Genomic DNA, 25,130 nt, shown 5'->3' on the forward strand with positions numbered 1-25,130 from the left:
CTTTTTGAATAATATATTTTAACGTTCTTTAAAAAGACTTTAGTTGGGTAATATGAAAACTTTACTTTATATTGTTTCAGCGGTGGTATGCCACGTGAGCAAAGTTTAGGAACCGATGGTTTATATCATGAGGTTAGCTTCAGTGGCCAAGGCCAGCAGAATTATATCAACAGTGTGGCACCCAAGACACATGACTTTGGAGGCAATGAGTGGAACTGATGATAAGACTGTTACCTAACATGGCATTCGCACTTGCCAATGATTTGCATGCACATATGTATGCCATCTGTTATGCAAGTGTGACCAAATATCTGTTTCAGCAAAGCCTTATTGCTGTGTGCTATTGCATGGTTCTACTTTTATGTGTGTGTAGCATCCTAATACAAACAGGAGTCAATGGAATTCAACCGAGTGGCTTAGGGATTTATAGATGTGAGCATTGAGTTTTGGGGATACAGCGACAAGTATACAGCCAATACACAAGAATACAATTTGGGAATGTGAAGCATCCAAATCGACCACATCTAAAGACGTGGCACCGAGTCGGCAAGTGTGAGTTGGGTGAAAGCAGGGAACACTGACTTGAGATCATAGAAGTAATCTAACAACAGTGAGTACACACAAGCAGTAAACATGGGCAATGCTGCGAGTGCCACACCAACACAGAAAATTATGAATTTTTATTCTTGCTTGCCAGGTGAAGTTAACTCAACTGGACACACGTTACCTTTTGACACGTGGGGGTTTTGGGGGCGGCAGGTCAGGAGTTCCCGGAGGAGATGCCGATAGGTCGGCCTCGTCATCCTGCAATGGAAGTGCAGGCGTAAAAGCAAGGTACGCTCACGAGTAGAATGGTGGCATGCTCACCTTTAGCCTGCCTGCATGGATGTTGCTGCTAGAATGAGCATGTTACACACTCAGATAGTGAGAACACTTGTTATCCCGCACTCGTACGAGTCCAGTCCATCAAGTATGTGCACGACACGGCCACATTGATTCCATCTCCAAGTCACGACAGATAACTGCGTGACACAGGGGTGCAATATTTTCGATTTCTCATGTGCCACAGTTGTTTTTATACCCATTTCCATTTGCTTCATTGCTGTACTTTTTTTTTATTTTGCGTTTATGTTGGTGACCCAGATCAATCTTGCAAATGGGACTTACCTGGGGTTTCTTAAGTTCTCACCTAGTTAAATGAAATTAAGGTGAGGTTCAAGTCTTCTCAGTGCTTAACTACGCCAGTGGCCTATCCTTCTGCAGCCTCATAAACATGTTCCCCACCGACCATAATCTCCTCTTCCTGATTAAATACTCGTGTTACTCGCCTACGGACACTGGCGTCCTTGATTGCTGTATAATTTAAAGACATTTGTCAATCCTTCGTGGATTAAATGCCTCCCCGTGCTGTGTCGGTCTTGAGGATTGGGGGGCCACAGTGGTGAGACGTTAACTACCTTGCCTGGTATACCGGAGGTCGTCGGTTTGATCCCAACCCTGACGCCTGCATATTTGGAGTTTGCATGTTCTCTCTCCCCATGGTCGTGTGGATTTTTCTCCGGGTCCTCTGGGTTTTCCCTTCACATTTATAACCAGCGTGCATAAAGAGTATTTGGCTGATATAAAGTAAATATGGGCCTTACCTGGCAAAATAAAAAAAAGCTTTAGTCGTAGTTTTATAGGATCAATTTACTGTAATGCACTCTCATCATACTTCACCATATTCATCATTGTGAATTGATGAATGGGGGGGGGGGTTAAAATTTCATTCACCTCTGATAATTATAAAGTTACGTTGTGATGTGATAATAAGTCAATAAAAAATAGTTTTGTATGACCCGTCCTTTGCTTTTTCCAATTTCCATGAGAGGGCACTATAACACTGACACACGCTGTAGTCCCTTCACAAGCAAAAAAAAACAACTGTCAAACAACAAAAATCACGCAATAGTAGATTTCTCCACAAGTAATCAGTGAATTTATGCAAAGTATTCCCCGTGGAAGTTTGGTGTATATTGCAAACGTCCCACAAATGGTGTATTATTGTTGTTGCCAAGAAAACCGATTTAGCCTCCAAGAAAATACAAATAAATCGCAGAATGATATAATAACCAAGAATGCTCTTTGTTACGACTCTAAAGTTACGTTACATGGCCTAATAACGATAGTCCTTCCAGCCCTCTGTTAATATACGGTCATGGGGGTTACTTGACCCTACTTCACCATGCTGGTCAGTGCGGTTTGGTGAAGTGGAAGCCCAGGTTTGGTTTCAGATAACCCTTTGCCACTTATGATAGCTGTGGCTGGAAATCAAACTTAGGTCGCCTGGCGCATAGTGCAGTGTGCCAACCACTGTACCACCGTAATAGAAAATTACTGGTCTATTGAATATTTATTACCAAGTACTGTACAGCACTTAAACGTTGGCTGGCTCAGAGCAGGCTATGGGTTGGCTATCTTTACGCTGTAAAGCAATTAATAAATACGTTCGGGAAACACAGCTACACCGCTAAGAGTCTGCACAATTAGGATAAACGGAACCAGCGCTGACAAATTGACGTCGTCGTTCAAAGGGCCGTCGCAGAAGTAAACATCCGTGCTTCGCTCCCGCCGCAGACACAAAGCACAGAATGGCAATCGCCGCAAACTACGGGCGCTGCTCATACCATCACGTGACAAGATTACTTTCTGCGATTTTAAAAAAGAATAATCACAAAATGATAAAACGTAGAGGGTGAAACAATTTGGATTCATAAAGCGTCTAATGAAGACCGTATCCAAAGACTCGGCACAAAGTAGGGGGGGAGCGTAAATTTTGCGGTAGTTAGAAAAAAAGAGACATTTAAAAAAATATTTTTGGGTGGCGATAAGGGGATGCAGTGTAGAGGGGGAAAGGGGACAACGGAAAGGTGCCGATAAAGAAACTTCACCGAGAAAGGAAAGTCCGTTATAGGGAGAGGAGAAGAGGATGGTTTTGAACATGGTCTTAAACAGGGGAAGGCGCTAAAAGCTGCAGAGAGCGCCAGGCAGAGAGGATTCCAGACAACTGAGAGAGCAATGGAGCAAAGAGCGGCCTTCCTTTGACCACAGAATGCCTGGAGCTTTTGACAGCAAGCCTTGGTTACTGCCACACAGCGATCGCAAGTTGAGCCCACGAAGGAAATTTCGCGATTTCCAATCTCATCTTTGTGCAGAGCAGCGGAGCGCTTGCCGTGGTCGTTTCAGAATCAGAAAGGGTTTTATTCGCCATGTAAGTTCACACCGACACACGTAAACCGACTGTCCGTTTTCTCGTCAGCCCCTTCGAGCAACCCAAGCCCACGCACCGACAGCTGAATCCGGAACATCTCGTCCCTACTGCATTCCTGAGGTTTGGCAATGGGAGGGCTGCTCTGCAGCGTACAAGGAACAGAGTTCTGGCTAGCGGGCTGGCTCGGCTGTCTGGCTGCCTGACTGGCCAGCTACACACCACACAAACAGCCTCAGGACAAGATCCTGCACAGACGAAAAAAAAGTGTCACTGTAAGAGCGAGCAAAGACGATAACACGGGAAAGGTAACAGACTGTAGTATGGCAGGGCAGGCCCCCTGATGAAGCTAACCGGCTCACTGCAACTGTAGCCGTGCGCATTCACTTGCCACCTGCACCACCCCCCCCCCCCCCACGATGGCATTTTCATGCTTGGTTAAGCAAAGCCGTGGTCAGCGAAATGAAAACAAAATTACATTTTCAAGGGTAGACGCTGTTAAAGCTGCCACAAATGTCACTAGAATTGTCTTCTAATTTACATTCAATTTATGTGAGACATGTTTTTGTTAGTTTCATTCTGGATAAGAACTGAACACGGAGGAAAGGATTGAATTTATTACATCAAAAATACAACTTTGGCTCCCACTTAAATTGTTTAGCATTTCCCACTATATTGGTGCAGTGTTAAGAAACCCTAAGCATTTTAACCCCGGTTTAGAAATATTTTATACTGTGTATTTCCAATAAATAAGAGGTCTCATTGTATTCTCTCAATCACGAGATGAAAGGCTGGCTTGTAAGGGGGTAAAACTATGGGTGGAACAATGTATAAACTCACAAATTAATATCGATTCTTAAGCTCACGTGCGCAATTTTCTTTATCAATGTTTCTCTATAGCTCTTTTTCAGAAGTGACCTGGCTATTACAAATAATATCTCAACGAAGTGGTTTATTTCGTGGAAATTTATAGAAGCCAAATACTTTAAACGCACATTGATTCTAAATGTGGAGGGAAAAACTGGAGGACCCGGACAAAAATCCACACGACCACGGAGAGAACACGCAAACTCCAAATATACAGCAGGCGTCAGGGTCAGGATCAAACCCACGACCTCCTGCATACCAGGCGAGGTAGTTAACATCTTGCCACCGTAGCGCCCAAGTCATTACAGAGGCCAACTTTCACGGTAAAGTAAAAAAATGCTGTGCTTGATTCTTGAATCAAATTGTAATGCTGAATGGTGGAATTTCTAAAAATCTGATGATGGTAGGGCTGGTAAATGTATGTTGAACTTCTTTTGCAACGTACGTAGCCAACCGTGCTAATAATGGGAGGTGTGGAATTGCCCCACTCCCACGTGACGATGAAAAATAAGAACATCCTACATCACTGCCCATTAGCACACTTGCCAGATTTGGCTTAATTCAACAAGCCTCAGGGTCGGCATTCTCAGCAAAGTCAGAAAATAAACAAATACTTTTTAAGCGCTTTCCAAATTATGTTTGTAAGCGTTAACACATTAGCTCTGTTCGTCCGTCAATCTGTTTGCAAAATGGGGGCACAATAACTCCCAGAAATTGGATTCCTTATGAACAACATTTTTAGTAAAAAAAAGTTGCGTTACTGTAAAGGGCTAACCATTGAGAATACCAGTCAGATCGATCAATAGGTTTCAGAAATAGTTGGCAGACAAAACAACCTCCAGCACTACAAGGATTAGCCTTGCTGGCCAAGGGGGTGCATGCTTGTTGGCCTTCCCCTCCCCTCCCAACATCGCCGATACACATCATCTCACGATGCCGCAAGTCGCGTGCTGTGTGATGTCGTCTCGTTATGCGGTTTGACACACAAACGTCGTTGACGTAAATTAAATACTTCAGAGCATAAACGTGTGCTGGAAAGCATTGCAGAACCCATGCAAATGCACGATATGTCTTGCATGTTATCATTCACGGCAAGATGATTAATTATAGTCTGTGGCAACAACAGATACATTGATAAACTTCTTATTCTTATATTAGTTGTGTAACAATGTGTCCTCCTTGCGATTTGATGAACTGTTGCAATTCAGGGTGACAATTCGATACATTAATATATTTGTTTAAGTTTCTGTGAACGCTAGCGCCTCTAGTTGCTGCAGGGATGATGTGAAACCATTAAATAAAAAGTGTACAAATCTTAAAATATTGGATCACTTACTCACTGGATTCGCTACATACATCGTAAACAGAAAAATCGATGTTAATCAATAGAACGATGCATTAGTATGGACCAACTCAACTTCGCTGATGGCGTAGTCAATATAATAACCAAAAGTAATTCACTACGGGATACGATGGGACAACTTATAAAGGCGGCAAAAGTGGGTCCAACGATAAATATCACCAAAACAAAAGTCACGTCCAACAAGTTCGTTGAACAAAAATAAATATTTGAGGGACCCAACTGATCCTCATGGCGGTACCCCGGGGTACCAAATAATACAAAATGGCCGAGGCAATAAAATATTTTATTTCTGGGACACTATTTTTTCCAGGGGTGTTGCTTAACTCCGCGACCGGGGTACCAATCAATCCGAAGTCAGTGCCACTCCGCGATGTCGAAACACAGCGAGGACGATCGCGCTGAAACCCTGAACGCTCGTACGCACCGTGGTGGTGCATCGTGTGCCGCTCGTCGAGATGAGTCGATTGCCGAATCGCCGACCATCAACAGACTCAAAATGACTGCATCACGGACACTGCGCGATAGCCGGGGTACTATGGTACCCCGGGGTACTATGGTACCCCGGGGTACTATGATACCCCGAGGTACCGCCATAAGGTTCAACTGTAACTCAGTCCACCTTCAACTGGTGTTGAAGGTGGACTGAGTTCTCAATGATTAAATACATAGGCGTCTGAGCGTAGAAAGGAATGGCTTTTAGGAAATTGGGTTTGATAATGGACGAGTAACGTACCCCTAAAATGCAACACTCTTATTACGGGATAAGTCTCCATGTTTCTGACTGCCAGCGCAGTACACTAAGCCAGAGGTTAGAGTTAGAACAAAAAGCCAAACCATACTTGAAAAATATTAAATGCCCTCATGCGGTCACGCACCACCGCCATCCTGAAATCTGGCTGTGGAATGTATTAGTTGATGGGTGTGGACCAACAAGGACTTTCTGCAGAAAGGGCGAAAGATAAGCTCTCCGTGCTTCAGAATTCATGGCGATTTGTGGAATAAACATTTACCTCCAACTAGTGTGGCAAAAAATTCAAACAAAGGGCATCGCTTAAGGCCAGACAATAGGATGCGTGGGGCTGATTTTGCGAAAGGTAATGCTGTTATGGAGGCAAGTACAGGAATTGTTACCTCCGATTAGCATGATTGGCTACGTGCGGTGTGAAAGAAGTTCAACATACATACACACATACTTGGTGATCGTTCAATAAAATAAATTATTTACGGTCTAGTTTTTCCTGTCTCATTTTAGTGTTTTTCATTTTTGCCTTGTTTTTACAGATTTGTTCATTCCATTACACTAACCATAGCATATGATACGAAAATTATAATACGAACAAGGATGAATAGTAAATAGTTAATCATTAGATTATCACGCATGATTTGATGCATGTATCGTGAGCGTAAGAGGCGGTGGATCTGAAACATGCCTCTTCGCGCATTAAAGCCTCATCCCTTCTGTCCAAGCAGACATTTTTAAACAATTGCCTTTGAGGTTGTGGTATTTGAATGCGCTGTAAAGTGTTGCCACTACTACCAACAAGACAAGAGCCTGGATACAGCAGTGCGACACCAATCGCTGTGAATGCGATAACAATCAGTGGCAATCCACGAACAAATGGCTAGTGGCTCAAAAAGGTAAAGGTGCAATTGCTGTCAACTGTTCAGGCCATCAATGTTAGTGCAATGCAGATATACATCCTGTGGGAGATTGACGGCGGTGGCCCACAACGCAGTGTGTAAATAATGCAGGCAAGCGGGCTAACTCAGCGGGGAGAAAGGCCACATGCCACTGCAAAAGCTACGGGCACGTCCTCGGCATACAAGTGACCACCGGTTACGCTCAAACTTTTAATAAAAATGAAATTACAAAACAGCACCAGTGTGCAAACACGCAGACCGTGTTTACATTTAAAACGAGCATAGGCGAGCGTACGCTGGAACGTGTTTGATTAAATGCTTACAAGCGAGCATGCAGCAGAGATAATAAATAAATGTTACCCAAGCAAGAAAGCTCTGGTTGTTTTTGTAACTTTTAAATAAATAAATGAAACTATTTTTTTTTTGGGGGGGTGGGGGGCAGCAGGGGGAAAAATGCTTCTGTAGAGAATAACCAAGGCAACACACCGAGATAAGTGCGTGGAAGGGAAATGCTGGCAAGTCTAAGCTTGGCGGAACCTGGACTTGTCATCCTCGACTTGTCCCGCGCTCTCACCACGGTGGCGAGATGTTAAATACCTCGCTAGGGAAACAGGAGGTCGTGGCTTCGATCCGACCTTGACGCCTGTATATTTGGAGTTTGCGTGTCTCTTCTCCGTGGTCGCGTGGATTTTTCTCCGGGTCCTCCGGGTTTCCCCCCCACACATTTAGATCAACACAAGTTTTAAGAGTATTTGGCTGCAATAAATGTGCACGCAATAAGCCACTTCTCGTTGAGCTATCATTTGTGGCCAGGTCACTTCTGAAAAAGAAGTGACCTGTGGGCCTTACCTGGTAAAATAAAAATAGTTTTTAGTTTTTTATCTTCCTTCACAACATCCCCTTGCCAGCATTTCCCTTCCGCGCACTTATATCAGTGTCCAGACACCCATGGTACACAGCCAGGGGGTGAAACACACAACATTCTGGGTGAAACATACAACATTTTGGGTGAAACACACATTTTGGGTGAAACACATTTTGGATGAAACACACATTTTGGCACGAATAATGTCATTTTTCGAGCCCACCTTTTTCTCCCTTCAACAGGATGACACGTGTTGTTTATGCTAATGACAGAACTTTTAAATAAACTGGAGCTCTAAAACAGAGCCCCAGTTCTATGACTCAGGGGATGTAAAACAAGTATCGTATAGTATTCTTGGTTCTTTCGGTAAAGTCACGTAGAAGGGAAACAATAAAATAATAAAAATATAAAACAATAAAATTCTCACGACGTTTCGACTGCAACACAAGCAATCATCACCATGATGAAAACCACAGTCGAAACGTCGTGAGAATTTTATTGTTTTATATATTTTTTATTATTTTATTGTTTCCCTTCTATGTGACTTTACTGGAAGAACCAAGAATATGAATCCCTGCAGTAACGAAAGCTTTAAATCAATATTTATCGTATAGTAGTTCAATTTGCTTTAACACATGTAAACTAAGTTCATTACGATATATAGTGAAGCAACAGCAATTATCAAGTAATGAAAAACTCACATTTGTCAATAACATGGCCTTAAGAGAAAATAAAGGGTGACTTTTTGCAGAATGGCCTCCTCATGTGCTGTGAAGAAGAAACCATTGGCCGAAATATCGCCCATACAGTAAAACTTTGGATTGCGAGCATAATTCGTTCTGGAAACGTGTTTGTAATCCAAAGCACTCGTCTATCAAAGCACTCGTATATCAGTTGTGATCACGTGACGCTCGGCAGACAAAGCGTGTCCATACTACTCGTATTGCAAGACCTCGCTCGTTTATCAAATTAATATTTATTTAAAATTTTTGCTCGTTTTGCAAAACACTCGCAGACCAAGTTACTCGCAATCCAAGGTTTTGCTGTATTTCCCTTTTAAAGACAATGTTATTTACGAATGTATTGAGTTGTTTGTCATTTATGCTCATATCCAAAAGCCAATGCAGAATCACAAAATACACTGTTAAGTAATGGCTCGCTGTGCATCAGTAATCTAACCCATAACCACTGAAAAACCATTCGCGAGTAAACACTCCAGCTTCCAAAGTGTGTCAGCATCCCTGTCCACTAGCCCGAAAACGTATAAACTACCTCTGTTCACTGCTAGATTGGTGAGCACATGGTTTACTACCGCCCGAGGCCAGCCACCAAACACCGACAGCCAACAGCACAGCAGGAGGTCTGCGTCAAGTTGTTTTCACGATGACCGGAGCTACACTGCACCCACCCGCGCCTAACCTGAGCACTTTCCCGTTGTTTTCGCTCCGCAAAGGAGGAGAAAAAGATACGCAGCTTTGCACGCTGCCGTACAGCATTCATCTTGCACAAAGCACAGACTTCTCCCTGCGTGGTAAATTGCACGAGGACGTGTCTGTCATGTTTACTCATCACAAGCAGGTCTGAAAGTGAGTGTAAAAAAAATATATATATAAAATTTGTTTTAAAAAGGTAACCGATTCTACGCGAGTGTGCTCCGTCAACAGTAATGTCAGAATGCTCTGTCCACATCCTCATTATTTTTCCACCAAATTGGGATGTTGGTTTTGCTCAACTTCTCAGCACAAGAGACACAACCAATTCCTTTTAATACAGGAACATTAATAATGTTAACATTGTACATCGACAAAACCTCAACTGCTATGCTTACATATGCACGTTGAACTTATTTTGCACCGTACGTAGCCAACCATGCTAATCTGAGGTTCGGAAGCATTAATACTTCATCATACTAGAACTCATATTAATGAATGAACAAACGCATTAAACATCACAGAGTCGATACATGTAGACTTGGCAATGCTGTTCACGTTGGCAGCGGGTGCACAATGAACAAAAAATAACCCGGACACGTCAACACTTCCGTAAAAAGACAAATACAATCTATAAAACTGACGATGTTTCAGGCAAATTGACTTTCTTCTTTAAGCGCAATAAAGAAGGGCCATTGCCCAAAATGTTGCCGACTATATACGTTTCTCTCTAAGGGCAATCTTGTTGCCGAGTGTGTCGAGCCTTTTGTTATCGACATTCTTCAATGTCACCACGCGTCTTCAGAAATACAAAAAGACACGGGTCCAGGAGGTTGCTGCATGTAGTGAAAAGATTTTGGCCTCAGGGGAAATAAAAAGCCATTCGTAGTCGAGATTTACAATTCTCACAGCCCGTTGCCACTTTTAGTCTTCAATTTCTGGATTAGGTTGTGCATAGCTATTATACTGTATAATATTATTAAATGATTCATTCAAATTATACTATAGGACATCAGAATCATTAAGTGGTGTTGTGGAGTGCTAATTAAAATATATTTCTGCCTCTTCCCCATATTTGTCTCTCCACATAAAAAAAAGTTTTCATGACACAACTCATCAGCTGTACGGCCTTCTGGGAGTACATCTTTTTCAAGGGTCCTTGCCAATAAACATCGGTCACTTCACCAGCATTGGTTCAAGCAAGCCCGACTGCTGGTGAGAAAACCAAATGTCAAAACTGGTTGAGAGGTTACTTGTATCGAATCAATGCTGCTGATAAGATGCACACCCAAAAAGGCTGTGATGACGATGGATTTAGTAAAAATAAATGTGTTTTTTTCCGGAGAGAAATACAGGAAGGAGGCATTCTTTATTTTGTTATATTATGCATATGCTGCTCTTTGGCCACACACATGCAGCATGCATGGCCACTTGCCTGGGATGGTTATCTGCGGTCCGAAAGTGTATTCTAAGGAGAAGGGGAGTTCACGTAGGAGGAAGTTCTCACAGGAGAAAAATAATGGAGAGTTCACGCAATGGCTCTCTCTCTCTCAAGCTCTTACAATGTTGCGACAATGAATTAATAAAAAGCTGCGTGGGTTGCTTGTATTATACTCTCATTCCCATTATATCAATGGCCCTGTGTGCATAGGAAAGTGAATATTTAAACATTAAGATGCCCAACACAATGCACTGTGATATGGCTCATTTATGCAATTCAAAATTTGTAAGTAAAATGGAAAAATCCCCAGAAGCCAAGTGGTGTGGGCTTTTATATAACGGTGTGGGGTTGGGTTTTTTTTAAATAAAAAAAATATTTTTCAAAACGTGCGTGAAAAAACTGTTTTGTGGCACATTTCTCCGGGCACATCATTTCCTGCTGGCAGTCAAACGGAGTGCTCCTAACATTAGGTGAACGATTTAATCCACAGCCGACGGGGGAAGAGGGAAGACGAGATTGTGTTACCGCAACGTGGGTCGAGGAAACGCCAGCTTGGCTTACCGGCACATATCAGTTAAAGCCCATGAACGCTGCTTACTTTATTCAACGATACTTGGATTTTTTTTACAAACCCAAAGGATGCACGAACATAGGAAATGAGAGCCAGAACGTGCGTGCCAAGGTGTCGCTTGGGGGTTAATGCCCACCGTTCAACGCCGATGAACAATCAAATTCAAACTAATCACCTGCGATCTTGCTCCCATGTCCACAACACTCATTCATGCCATGGGCTGCAGCATCAACATTTCTTCAGATTCTAGGTCTGGGTATGGCTACCGTGACCCACTTCAGAAAATCCTATAAACTTAAGTTTGAAATTTCGATTTAAAGCTTTCGTGACTGCAGGGATTCATCTTCTTGGTTCTTTCGGTAAAGTCACGTAGAATGGAAATAAAATAATAAAAATAAAATATAATAAAATAAAATTCTCACGACGTTTCAGCCACAACACAAGTAGCCTTCTTCAGGTTAAGGAACAGAACTGTCGGGACGACAGCGCTTCAATGAACACTGCCAAGCTTGGCAGCGTCTTTTAAGCTGGGTGGGAGGAGCAGAGTGCCTTGACAAAGGAGTTTACATATCAACAGAAGAATTTAGCATTGAAGTAGCTGTGTTAATGTGTTGGATTAGCAGGGTGTTAAAGTCAGAAATTAGCATGTAACTGGGAGATTATCATGATGTTAGGGTGAGGGATTAGCATGTAACTGGTCACGGAAGTAGCTATGTTAAAGTCAGAGTTTACATATCAAAAGACGCATTTAGTATATTGATGCTAAAGAACTGCAACTACCCAACTATCATACAATAAGCCGATGTGAAAGAACTAAGTATAAACTACATCAATATAATAAATGTGCTCAATATATTCTTCAATAAGTTGAGCTATTAACATAAAGTAATTGGGTATAAACTACACTATATTATCAATACCATATAGTAAACTGATAAAAAAACTAAAATAGAAACTACATCAATGTTATCAATAAACTCAATATACTCTCCAATCAGCTGAGCTACTAACAATAAGTCGTTATACATTACAATTCTATGTCGAAAAAAGTGGCAGTTTCTTTTTGATTTTCAACGTTAGCACCACGGAAAGCGATGAGCTTTGTTCAGACGGACGAGTCCATCTATGCTCGGAACGGAGGAGGGGGGAGAGAGAGAAACAGCCACGATGCGCTGCTGTCCTGTGTTGCGTTACAACTATGCTATAAACTAGACTACTATACATTACAATATTATACCTTCCAATCTAAACTACATTGTATAATATCGTATACACAGCCCAATGTAAGCTCTAACATTGTGCATTATATTGATAGGTCTCCCAACTAAACTTTTTTCTACATTACACTACTATACACCGTAATATACACTGCCAAAGACAAACCCCACCCTTGAATTATACAATGCGTTACTATACACTACCCTATACTTTAGACTATAAAATATTAGACTTGTAATATTACACTATGTCTTATTCTACCAACCCTACTGTATACCTCACTGCTGTATATTTACTATACAATTACGATACTATATATTGCCTTATGAATTATGTTAAACATTATACTGTTATACCATTTATTATTATACAACATGCTATAAACCATACTATTTATTGACCATCGTGTGAAAGGTATTAAGAGGCAGTACCCAGCGAATGGACTGCGGTCTGAAAGTCACCGTACAATACAATCAATCGAGAACCGAAATGGTTTATAACGTCTTTCCAATGGTTACTAAGCCAGAATCCATCTTCTCGGTTGAAATTGTCTCTGTGTTTGTATGTGGATGGCCTCATCAACGAATCTCTCATGGTAGCCGGATGGCTTGCAGAGAACCTCCGTCTTGGAGAAGTCAATGTCATGTGAGCCCACTGAATGATAACAGTGATCTGCCACGGCTGAGGTGTTCGTCCTACCGTGTTTCTAGTCTGCTTTATGTTCACGGATGCGGTCCGAGATATGACGCTGCCAAGCTTAGCAGTGTTCATTGAAGCGCTGTCATCCCGACAGTTCTGTTCCTTCACCTGAAGAAGGCTACTTGTGTTGTGGCCGAAACGTCGTGAGAATTTTATTTTATTGTTTTATTTCTATTCTATGTGACTTTACCGAAAGAACCAAGAAGATTAAGTTTGAAATGTTAAAAAAATTCGAAATCACCTTGGCAATACAGTATTTAGTAATAAGCTATCTTATTCTGGCTATCTGGCCTTAGAAATCCACTGCTCGATGAGGGCCTCCCCATGCCCTGCAGGTTGTGAGGGTCACTTGACCAGCACAGATGCAGGGAGCATAGATGCGAGTGGACAAAAGTAGTGCAACATCAGATGCGTTTCCCTTTGCTCTCCACAATGTAGTCACGTAGCAGCCAATAACAACCCGGTTTGTAAACTGTGGTCGATCATTGAAGCACTTTGCAGGCTCAACTCCGGCTTGGCTTCTGAGATCTGATAAGATTAGGCACATTCTGGTAATTTGGTCTCAGGCCTCCAGCTTACATATACGTTTGTATTTTGTATGGGGACTGGAACCACAGTGTTTACTGTTCAAAGGGAATAAATACCTTGCTTAAACGTCAAACTCTTTAGTTGACTAAAAGAATTGCCACGCTACACAGACAACATCCAAGAGGCCTGACCCAAACGTTGGCGGTTGCTGTACGGACTACGCGCACATGCATGTGGGCGCATCTAATTAATTATTATCGTTTAATCAAATTTGCTGGGCACGGGCCAAAAACGTTGCGAAATGCCAAACGGCCAGGGAAGAAAAAAAAACCTCAAAGTAGGTTTGTGGGCGGATGAACATCGGTGCGCTGTGTTGTCCTCACCGTGGTGAGCGCAGGCAAGTTGGAATTCAAGCAGGGGCTGGATGCCAGTATCTGCTGCTGGAACAGCTGGGCTATTGCGCAGTGCACCAGCTCGTACTGGTCCTGGGAGCAGCGGCAGGGCACGGGACGCGAGCGACAAACGGGTGAGACGGGAAGCTCGGCTAGAGCCGGCATGCGCTCTCTCCGTCGAGCGCTCAACACACACGAGCGTTTTAAAACAAACACAAGGCACTCAAACGACGACAGATTATTAAATATTTTTAAATAACGAGCTTGAAGAGAGGCGGGGGGTGGGGGAGGGGAGGGAAACTATATACTGTAAGCGTACATGTCATTGATAACTGCTGAGGGCTTTGATTATAAGGCTGCATGTTGAGATGCGAGGCACTTCCTTAAATGGTTAAAGCCCACTGGGCAATAAGAGCAAGGCCAACATCAATCCATACAATACGAGTCCACAGACATTTCCTAAATATGGTCAGTACCCAAACGGTCGAGAGCTTACTTTCCCTCTCAGTGATTTATTGCAAGTCTGTTATTGTTTTGTATGTTTTTGTACAGCCACAATGTGCAATAAGTGCGTGTTATTTGACCATACTTCACCAAATTTGTCAGTGCGGTTTGGTGAAGGCAGGGAATATGAACGCTGAAGTGGATAAGAACACTACAGTAAATAGATTTTTGCTGCATTGCCCTCCGTTGCTAACAACGTGGCGCCCAGCATCCCATAACACCTTGTGATTTCATGTATGGTGATCGCCCATATAAACACTACCTAGGCTGAAACCTGCTTAGGTTCCAAGATCATACGAGACCGTACACACTGCGAGTGCCTTGGTCATTGGCTATGTTATCCTTTTGACTGGTTATTTTACGTACGAGACCCCCGAAGCGGCCACTTAACACGCAATATTGTCAGATGAATGAACAGCTACAACCCTGACCTCGATGTAGGCCCACGAACGCTTCACCGACGTTGTCGCACACGTCTTGCAATCCAAGCAAGGGAACTTAGAATGATGCGATAGCACCGGCGATGAATAACGATGCCAACATGACAAACCAAGCAAAAAAAAAACATTGGCGGCCACGACAATTCTGGTGAATTTCTAAATTAAAAGCCCATACATGGCTACGTAGAAATAATAAATGTGACCTAAGCCAAGTGGAGGCCCTCAATGTGCACTGAAGAATGTAATATTAACTTTCCCCCGTTGACGATGAGCAGACGCGGCACGAGGCAGGCCCCGCCGCGCTGATGCTGGGAAATTACCTTGGTTTGCACAGCGGATGGCCGCTGGGTCCTCATGTCTTGAATCAAGTTGAAGACGCTGAAGTTCTCTGGGATTTTCTGCAGCAAAAAAAAAGAAAAAAAACCCGCGCCCGCCACCACATTCGAAATTAAACAAACGAACGCGTGATGTGGAGACATTGCCTGAAAGGTTATAGCTTATTTTTATTACACAATCAAACGTGCAGTTTAACTGAGAAATTATGCTAAGCAAGTGCCTCTGTGAATATGCTCTGTGTAACGTCTCGGGGTTTGTGGTGGAGTGGGCGCACAGCAGTTCCCGAGCTGCGCTACAAACCCAGAAACCAGACTTCGATTCCCGGGCCATGGCTAAGATCAGCGGCAAGTCATATCAGAACCGCTCCTGTTGGGCCAGCACGGTGAAAGTATGGTAAAAAAAAATATATCACTTGTCACTGATGTTATCTGTGGCTGGGTCGTGGGGTTCATAGCAGTGCATGAACCAACGTGTCATCACACCACCCAGATGCACGACATTCATACACACAAATAAAAAAAACATTTTTACTTATGCCATTCAATGCATGAATCATGCGTTTAAGAATCAATAGTACCCGCATAATTGATGCATCGTTTCTTCCACTATATATAAACATTACACCCTAAACAATGTTAACAGAACTCTTCACAATACAAAATGCCATAGGTAGGTGTGGTATTGTTGTTTAGGTTCTGAGCACATATAAGCCAATTGTGATGTTGGCCAATTTCGATACGACTACAGTGGCCTTGCTGTGGTCAGAACATCTCAATTAATAAAAGGCTGGTATGCCTCGACTTTTCACGAGTTTAGATTGGACAGTGGCTATTACACGTCCCTCTATCTTCTTAAAAAGCACCTGTCCTGACTGTCTCACTGAACTGTGGCTTATTAGTGGCATTGGGTCACGGCAAGCCTTATACGAAAATGTAAAACTGCGGCTACCAGCAGGATGCAATCGCTCATTGAATAGGCTATGTGGGGTTTGGTGCTCTTAACACAATGTCTACCTGTTCATGGGACAGAATCCGCTTAACTTGCAATCGTCCTAGGGAGTCAACTTTCTACCTGTTCCTGCTGAAATGTCAACCGTTATATTTATTTAATTGTCAAAGGTTCCAGAGATCATAAAAAAACCTCATGGCTGGAAGGCTCGTGTCAGTTTGTAAGCAACAAGACTCGTGAAATCGTGATGTATAACACTGCATCACAATCGCAAAGGGGGTTGGCAGACGTAAGAAGAGAGAGCAACACACTAATTGAAATTGCAGATTTCCTGGGGTGTGAAAAAGAGCCAAAACATTCCACGCTGCCAGCAACGCGTCAGGCTCCAGAGTTATTGTGAAAACATAGCCGAAGGCGGACAGCGCGAGTCGTCCACGTTGTCTGGACAACGCGAATATTGTGGGATGGGCTGCCCACACGTTCGCTGTAAAAATGCGAAAAAGACAAACGTCCAGTTAATTTCAACGTGGCCAGCGCCAAAAAGGCCTCTGGAAATGCAAGTAGCGCCGTGGACGTTGACGAATGTAAGTTGGTGTGAACATGCATGGAATCTCCAAAAAAAGAAAACATCTGCGTTGTCTCTGAAAATCAGAAAGCCGTGTGGGAAAGCGACTGTAGTGCAAGCTACAACTGCACGTACCAAAGGAGGAGGGTATGCCGTAATCAATTAAAAATGACACGTAGTTTGTAAAAAAAAATTTTTCAAAGCCTTGAGCATACTTTGCACACGTACAGTATAGATATGTTTCAGTGTGGGTGGTCAGCACGAAGGGTGCATAACTCAGCTGGTGTACTGCCGCTTATCTTGACTCAAGGTCTACTGCGCTTTGTCTAAATATACCACTGGCCAGGTCTCCTTTCAAAGCTACGATATCCTATCGGTATCGAGATTTCCAGTGCATATTACCATTGATCCTACGGGGTTCGATTTCATGAATGATCTCGACAAACAAACAAAAAAATGGTGCGCTTTCATGTATGTTTTGTTAAACTTTATTTTTGGTACATCCTGTTCCTGAACGTGGTATAGAATATCAAGATGGCTCACCCCGAGCTTGAGTAGATTCCGAGTGTAGTCGATTGCGCAAATGGCCCCGGTCCTTCCGCAGCCTGCGCTACAGTCACAGCACGTGCCACAGTCAAACGCACGAGCCACAGTTAGCAAGGTGGAACAGTCGTCAAATGCACGAGCCACAGAGAGCAAGGTGAACCACAGTCAAACATACGAGCCACAGAGAGCAAGGTGAACCACAGTCAAACATACGAGCCACAGATAGCAAGGTGAACCAGTCAAACGCACGAGCCACAGACAGCAAGGTGAAACAGTCCTAGTGTTGCACACAATGCATTCAATCTACTTTTTAGAGGAGGCTACAGCAATAAACAGAAGGCGTAGCATTTTGTTGTCCAAGCGTATTGGCATAGGGTATACATATATTCCACCCATTATTGTACTTACTCCATAAGGACACATTTGTTTGTACGTAAACAGTATATGTTATGTAATACACATTATATTAAACAGCATGTAATGATTTGTATGACCACTTATTTGAATCCCTACCCAGATTGCACCCAATCCCTTCAGATCTCAGACGATAAGCAGAGTCGTGCTCGGATGAGTAATCGACAAGCCAGCCAGGTTGTTATAGGATGCTGCGGGACTACGTTAAGGGCAGCAGAGGGCAGTGCAGCAACATCCCCTGCTGCACTCTCTGCTCCAGCGTTTATGCGCCCCGTATTCACAGCCCCGCGTTGATGAACGTGGTGCAACACGGTCACACAACTCCAACGACTCGCCTGGATGGGGAAAGGCCCTATTCCAGCGAGAGACAAACGTGCTGGACATATACGTGTACTGTAACTACTACAAGAGCATTGTGATAAATCAATGTGTTTTCTTTTCATACACAGTGATCTGATTAATAGATACTCCATTGGAACATTGCGAGAGAAATACAGAAAAAAAATATTTCAATTCAAAACCCCTACACGTTTCCCACTAATCTTAATACGCCCATTAAATCTATTAACATTTTCCCGATAAACATTGTTCAACATGGGCAGTGTGATTTGCTTACAGCATTCAATGACGTGTAAACTGAGGTCATCACAAAATAAAGTCATTACACAAGCGGGGCATCTGCAAATCCATCATACGGTATAAGGAGCCTCGCGGAAACGCTGAACCGTGCCACGCTGCCGCAGTGGGAAATTTACTGCAGCCAATGGTGGCGGCTTGCAAACCCTGCTAAAATATTTCCAGTGGTGGGCGTGTGAACATGTGCGAGATCGTGAATCCATAATTATCAGTCCATCTGGCATCAACAGTGTGCGCTACAGTATGTACGATTGCAGTTCACGGGCGGTGATAACATCATGCCAGGCAGGCTGTTTATAAACATACACATACACGCTCAAGCATAATGACTACAATGAAATAACCCACTGCAGTTAATACTGGCAGGGGAGTGCAGTGCGCAACGGTTCACCCACTGAGCTCTGAGCACGGCTACCCCGAGTTCGATTCCTTGACAAGGCTACCGACATCAGTGGCGAGTGATAGTTGAACTGATCCTGGGCATCCCCCCCTTTCACCATCTCGCTCTGACCAGCGCGGTGAATTATGGCCAACAACACCCAAGTCCAACATGGCGTAGGGAGACCTTCACATAGCAGGGGATTGATCAAGGACCGTTATATGTTATGTTTATATATTTATAGACTAAAAATTCAATCAATTTTTATTTCACCAATGGACGGACGCGTCCCCACGTAATTGTCGATCGTGTGGGTTTTGTTGACCGTAATTTACCTACGTGGTAAGTGGGGTTTGTTAAAGGTGGAGGGTGTGCGGCAGACAGTATCAACTCTATCATCACCTGTTACTCATTAATCGAACCTGGGTTGCTGGATTCATGACGAAGGGTTGCTTAACAATTAGATTAACATCAGCATTGAATAATATAAGAAACGGTCACGGGCACTCTTTTACCAACTTGCGCAGACCAGCGTGGTGAAGCATGGTCAAACAACCCACCCCCCCCCCTCGTGTTCAATAAAGCATGGGCAGGCCTTCATCCAACAGTGTATTGACAAAGAACCACAATGTATTGTATTATACATATAAATTAAATTCCAGCAATTTTTTTTATTCATTCGCCACTGATTTTAGGCCTGGCTGGGAATCGAACTCAAATCGCCAGGTTCGTAACGCAGCATGCTAACCACTTTACCACTCTGCTTACCCTCCTCAATGTTATCACAGTTAATCGCCTAATTCAAACCGACCGCTTGGTGAGTTTCACACAACTCTCAGAGGTTGTGGTTTAATATTTACAGAACATGTTGACTTGCCACAATGTAGCTCATTGGGCTCCAGCACGCAGTGATCAGCGAGCGACCCATGCAGACAATGCAGTGAAGTCCGTAATTCCGTTGAGGCAGTGAACACTAATTAATAATTAACATTGACCGCTGTCCACCTGTTGACTGCCTGTTTACCTTCAGGTTTCTGAAGTAGCTCGTCTGTGTAGTATACAAATTTACGAGTCCTATCCGCGGAAGAAAGCTTTGTAACCAGAGCCCATTTCTAAGTCACCCGAAACTAATACATTTCCTTTAGATCCTCGCCTTTTTTATTTTTGGAGCCACAGATAAATAAAACAGGGGATGCACATTTTACAGTAAGCGGAAACCAAAAAAGGCAGGCTGGTTGCATTAATATTGAGGATGTAGTGCAAAGGTTCAAGAGTTTTAGGGCATTACACATGTATAAAGGTGGAGTGGAATGACGGGTGCCATCAAAGCGAGTCTTGAAAAAAACACAACACATTCATGGAATTACGATAGGTGATCTCAACTATGCAGCACGGCAATGGACTGCACTCTGCAGCAGGAGTCAGGGTTCTGCTTTGTGAAAGTCAGAGCGCTGGCATGGTCTCAACTACCTCACCACGTTTCACAACCCATGATTCAGAAGCGCGTCTCATTTTCTGGCCAATCATACTATCAGGCCAAAATCTCTGCCTCTTGTCAAGATAGGATGTTTGTAGTTACGAGGGAATCAATGTGGGCGAGAGAAACGTATGGGTCTAGACGTTCCGTGGCGAAACGCAGGCGGTGCAGGAGAGAGGTGGTCTGATCGCGGCGTTGCAAGCGGCTTCGGAGGGCGAGGGATCCGCACCATGCCACAACGATAAAAAAAGGTCACGAAAGGAGCACGGGCAAGCACGGTTACATCGGCACATGACGATACTGAGAAAGAATGCCCCCCCGTGCATTATCAGATTTTTTTCTAAAAACCCATCCTTCTGTTAAACGCTCCGCAGACTTGTTTGAGTAAAGCCAACTGAAAGGATTTTGCCCATTGGTTTGGCTCTAGCCAAGAGTCAGTAAGGAGTACTCTTGGCCAAAAGGAAACTCCTTGCTATGATCATTAAGCAATTGTCAGGAATTGTGCTTAGTCTTCAACTAATGTCGAGAATGATGAATGTATGTTCTCTCCAACAGGACATTTTACCCAATTAATTTTTTCTGCTTCTCTGGCACTGGTATATTTTTGTTGTTTTATTTGGCATCTGTTGGATGTATTTCTGCCTTGTGTATCCCTTCACTGTATGAGCAATCCTTTTTTTACTGAGCTAAACCAATCATGCTTAAACGTAACTTGCGTAATACTCATTAATCAACGGTGCAACCATTTATCCACCTGACATTTCATGTTTTAAAACGTTATGAACTCATTACATTGTAAAAAATTTAGAAAATACTCACGTGCTGTTATGTTGCAGTATTTAACTTTTTTTCTTCAATTTGGCACACTATCGGCTAATCTGGCAGAGACCAATTTACGATGAGACCCTTTCCAATCTTTCCTTTAATTTATTCTCCACTGGTCCATGATTTTTTTTATTTCAGCAGTCAATCTTGAACTCGGGAGCCACTTTAAACCACAGCAGAGGCTCTTTTAGCATAAATATTCATAAAAAAAATCTCGTCGTAAAAGGCAACATATTGAAATTGAAATGTTAAGAACGCGTACACTACTGATGCCTTGATTGTCAAAGTTTAACCTTTAAATGTGGCGATGGAGACATAAATGGTTAGTTGCCAGCTGTAGCGAAAACACACAAGGTTCACTGTTTTAATGCTGTAAAAGATACTGTGCATGGGGTTCATATTAAAATAAAAAGATGTTTGACTCTTTACTCTACAAGGGGTGGTATATACAAGGCTGCATACTCTCCAATGGATTTTAGTCTTACCGCTGGGTTTTTATGGAGTAAAACATTATGAAGACATTAATGCCCGAACACAACCCCTGCCATTCTTAGCTCACATTCCCCAAATTCTGTGGAAGCGATTGACTTTCATTAGAGCAGTCCTTAATGTGTACTAGAAGCCCACTTTAAAAACAATTCAGAATCAGTGAGTGGCCATGCATGTGTTTTTGTCATTACAGTCGCCAAATATTATAGTCGCGTGCATAGTTTATCCCCGTAGACAACTCAGATATCGAATAACGAATAATGTTACGTCTTTTCGTCTGTCTCGTGATTGGGCAGGGCAATATAGATCTCCTAAAGATGTTCCAAACTTAGTATAATGTTGTATTAATGTTAGAGACTTGCTCAAATGACATGAGCCAATAAAGGTTTTTAATGTTTTCCATACATCCGCCTGTAACCGGGATGGGGGGGGGTGGTCATGATAACGCTTGGGACAGTGACATGGGCTAGTGCATGCATGTCTGCCACTTGTTGTAGAGGTTCACAAATTGAATGCAGCAGGCCACCCTGGTTATTACTGCGCTGTGTGTAGTCACCATAAAAAAATACCCGCCGTCTGCTTCAGTGGACGTTAGAGATCCCTTGACGTCATTCGAAGTAAGTAGAGCATTGTCTGCTGGTGTCGTGGTCCAAATTTGTCAAACTTGAAAAATCACCAAGCAAATTGTTCAACTGGGATTACACATACCAATATCGCTCCTTACTGGCAGACTATAACCGCCTGTGAAATACAGCACCTTCGCATTAGCCCCTGAGCCACAAGAATGGCACAAACACCAAATGTTATAAATTTCAATTGTTGTAACTCATTTCTTACGTTACGTCAAATGCAGTCAAGATAAAAAAAAAACACTCAAAACTTCCTGCGTCAGCGAGAGTCCCCCGCAGGCGGCTCATGCAGATATGAGCTCGCTGCACGCGTTTCCGTTTCGTCGCAGCGTACGGAGGAGCCAAGTGTGGGCACGCGAAGGGGCAGCTGTTGCAACCGAGGCCTACAATCAACGGCCACGTCCCCCCTTCCTGTGTGTACCACCACCTGGCCGCCGCCACCACCACCCTATCTGGCAGGAAATACATGTCGGGCTCCCAACGCACCGCACCTGTGTGTGTGTGTGCGTGAGATCACGTCGCATAACGTCGCCCCCGCCATTGTATTTCATACGACACCGGATAACAATGAATGAATTAGCCTGCGACTCTTGTTTGTTCATTCATTCAAATGCCGTCACCGAGTTTTTAGTCGTCTGTGGTGGCTACGAGGCAATAGCTGCTCGGCTCACGTTACTCGAAAGGTTTGCTGTGCGTGCACAGTTTTAATTTAACTTAAACCTTAATCAACACGTGTTGACCATCTTTAAGTATGGTCACAACAACCTTTCTATCGTATTTATACATTCGTGCAGAGTTCTATAATTCATATCTCGGTAAGTAGGAAGGACTCATAAGCCAGGACTTGGTCTTGGAGCAAATAATATTTGACACTCTGGTGCCCTATGAAATGCCAGATGAAAGTTGTCATGCATTTCAGGTAATCATCATCATCAGCCAATCTACAGTTGGATAATAACCACCCCTAACCCACTGGCATTTCTCATAATCCTGCTATGTAAAAATCCACACCTAGCACCTGGACATGTGCTAAAGGTACCCATTTGGTGTGTAAACGTCTTAACACCTGTTTTATTGCAGGAAAGGGTATAACCTATTCTTATTTTTCATAATTCAAGTTCAACATACATACCTACATACAGACAGTGCTAGTGGTACCTGCAATGCACGCAGATGGGGCTGTCCTCATCGTCCTGGTACTCGCGCATGATGGCGATCATCTCGAGGATGGGGTCGAAGGAGGAGGGCACGTCGTGGTCTGGCCAGTTGGAGTAGTGGAACTGGAAGACGGTGCGGCTCTCCTGTGGGCAAGCACGCACAACGCGCCACCGTGCCATACTGTTCATGGTCGACATTATCATCATCAACAGCAATTATCTAGCCACTGCTGGATGAAGACCTCCCCACAGCGTCGCAATCCCATTCGGTCGAGGGCTGCCAGAATCCATCTCACTCCTGCACATAAACTGATCTCACTGCTCCATCTCCACACCTGGCATCCTCTAGGATGCTTTTTTTCTCTTTTGATTGCGATTCCTGAGATAACCCAACGGTAATGCATCCTTTATTTCCCAGTCACCCTTTATTGACGAATTAATACTGTTAATTTGTTATAAGGCACGACATTTAGGCCATCCATTGCGTGTTGCGAGCTTGTGGGCACTAGTGTGACCGTGCGTGTACGTACATTCCCATAGTGAACACTCAGTGTCCGTATGCAGTAGTCTTCGCCCCTGTGCTGCTTCTCCACCTGCAACTAGAGCGGCAAGGTTATTAGCAGCGTGCACATCAATCACGTCGCTCCTGCAAGTGTTTTTCCCTGGCAGAGAATACAAATCAGAATATTTATGTATACTGGACAAATCTGATGAGCTATAAAGCTCTTTTTCACCGACGTCCAGTTAGGGTTGGGTCAGAATGTTACAACAAACAAAACCAAAAACATGATAGGAGTGCAAAGTTTTGGAAAGGTAAACAAATCACTTAAGAAATATATACATATAAAACTAACCTATTTTTTTACCTTACCATGTAAAGCCCGCTGCGCTATTTAGCTTCTTTTTCATAAGCGACCGGGCCACAAATTATAGCTCAAGAAAGTGGCTTATCGCGTAGAATATTTAAAGCAGCCAAATACTCTAATCCTGCTTCTTCAACCACGAGGTTCCGTATGAACAAATCACCGAGTATATAATCGAAAAACACTGGAGTAGAAAGAAAAGTTGCACGAAGAGAGAAGAGACAGCAAAAAATATGTTTCATACAAATTATAGCTGATGATGATTGCTTGTGTTGCAGTCGAAACGTCGTGAGAATTTTATTGTTTTATATTTTTATTATTTTATTGTTTCCCTTCTACGTGACTTTACCGAAAGAACCAAGAATATGTTTCATACAATTTGTTGTTTGTCTGGAAGCTCTAAGTGTGTAGCGTACGTTATTAATTTAACTCTAGCAGGTGGCTAAAACTCTATCCGCAGTTCAATCCGAGATGCAGTGAGGCGTATGGTTAGTGGGCAGGCGAAGGTGGCAGGGGTGCGCACTCCAAATCTCTCTCCGCATCACATTCCATGACCCTAACGGGTATCGCTAATTGTTGGGATGAACCCAATACTCGTATGGGAGATTTCCTGGGAATATCTGATAGTGTAGACTTGGGCTAAAAAGTGGTCAAGAGACG

At 43.2% G+C, this 25,130-nt stretch overlaps 1 protein-coding gene across 3 annotated transcripts in view; it reads right to left on the reverse strand.

Moving 5' to 3' along the window:
* Positions 1 to 25,130, reverse strand: part of PTPN12 (protein tyrosine phosphatase non-receptor type 12) — a 70,516-nt gene that overhangs the window by 14,334 nt on the left and 31,052 nt on the right. For all 3 annotated transcript variants that reach the window (XM_032954232.2, XM_032954233.2, XM_032954235.2), the window contains 6 exons: positions 24,138 to 24,206; positions 23,609 to 23,751; positions 17,599 to 17,665; positions 15,527 to 15,604; positions 14,254 to 14,355; positions 728 to 804 (listed from right to left, as the gene is read on the reverse strand). In XM_032954232.2, the coding sequence (XP_032810123.1) occupies positions 728 to 804; positions 14,254 to 14,355; positions 15,527 to 15,604; positions 17,599 to 17,665; positions 23,609 to 23,751; positions 24,138 to 24,206 (536 nt within the window). The remainder of the gene's footprint in view (positions 1 to 727; positions 805 to 14,253; positions 14,356 to 15,526; positions 15,605 to 17,598; positions 17,666 to 23,608; positions 23,752 to 24,137; positions 24,207 to 25,130) is intronic.

Source organism: Petromyzon marinus, chromosome 14 (assembly GCF_048934315.1).
Source record: "Petromyzon marinus isolate PM22_M1 ecotype Great Lakes invasive population chromosome 14, UKy_Petmar_22M1.pri1.0, whole genome shotgun sequence".
Classification (NCBI taxonomy): domain Eukaryota; kingdom Metazoa; phylum Chordata; class Hyperoartia; order Petromyzontiformes; family Petromyzontidae; genus Petromyzon; species Petromyzon marinus.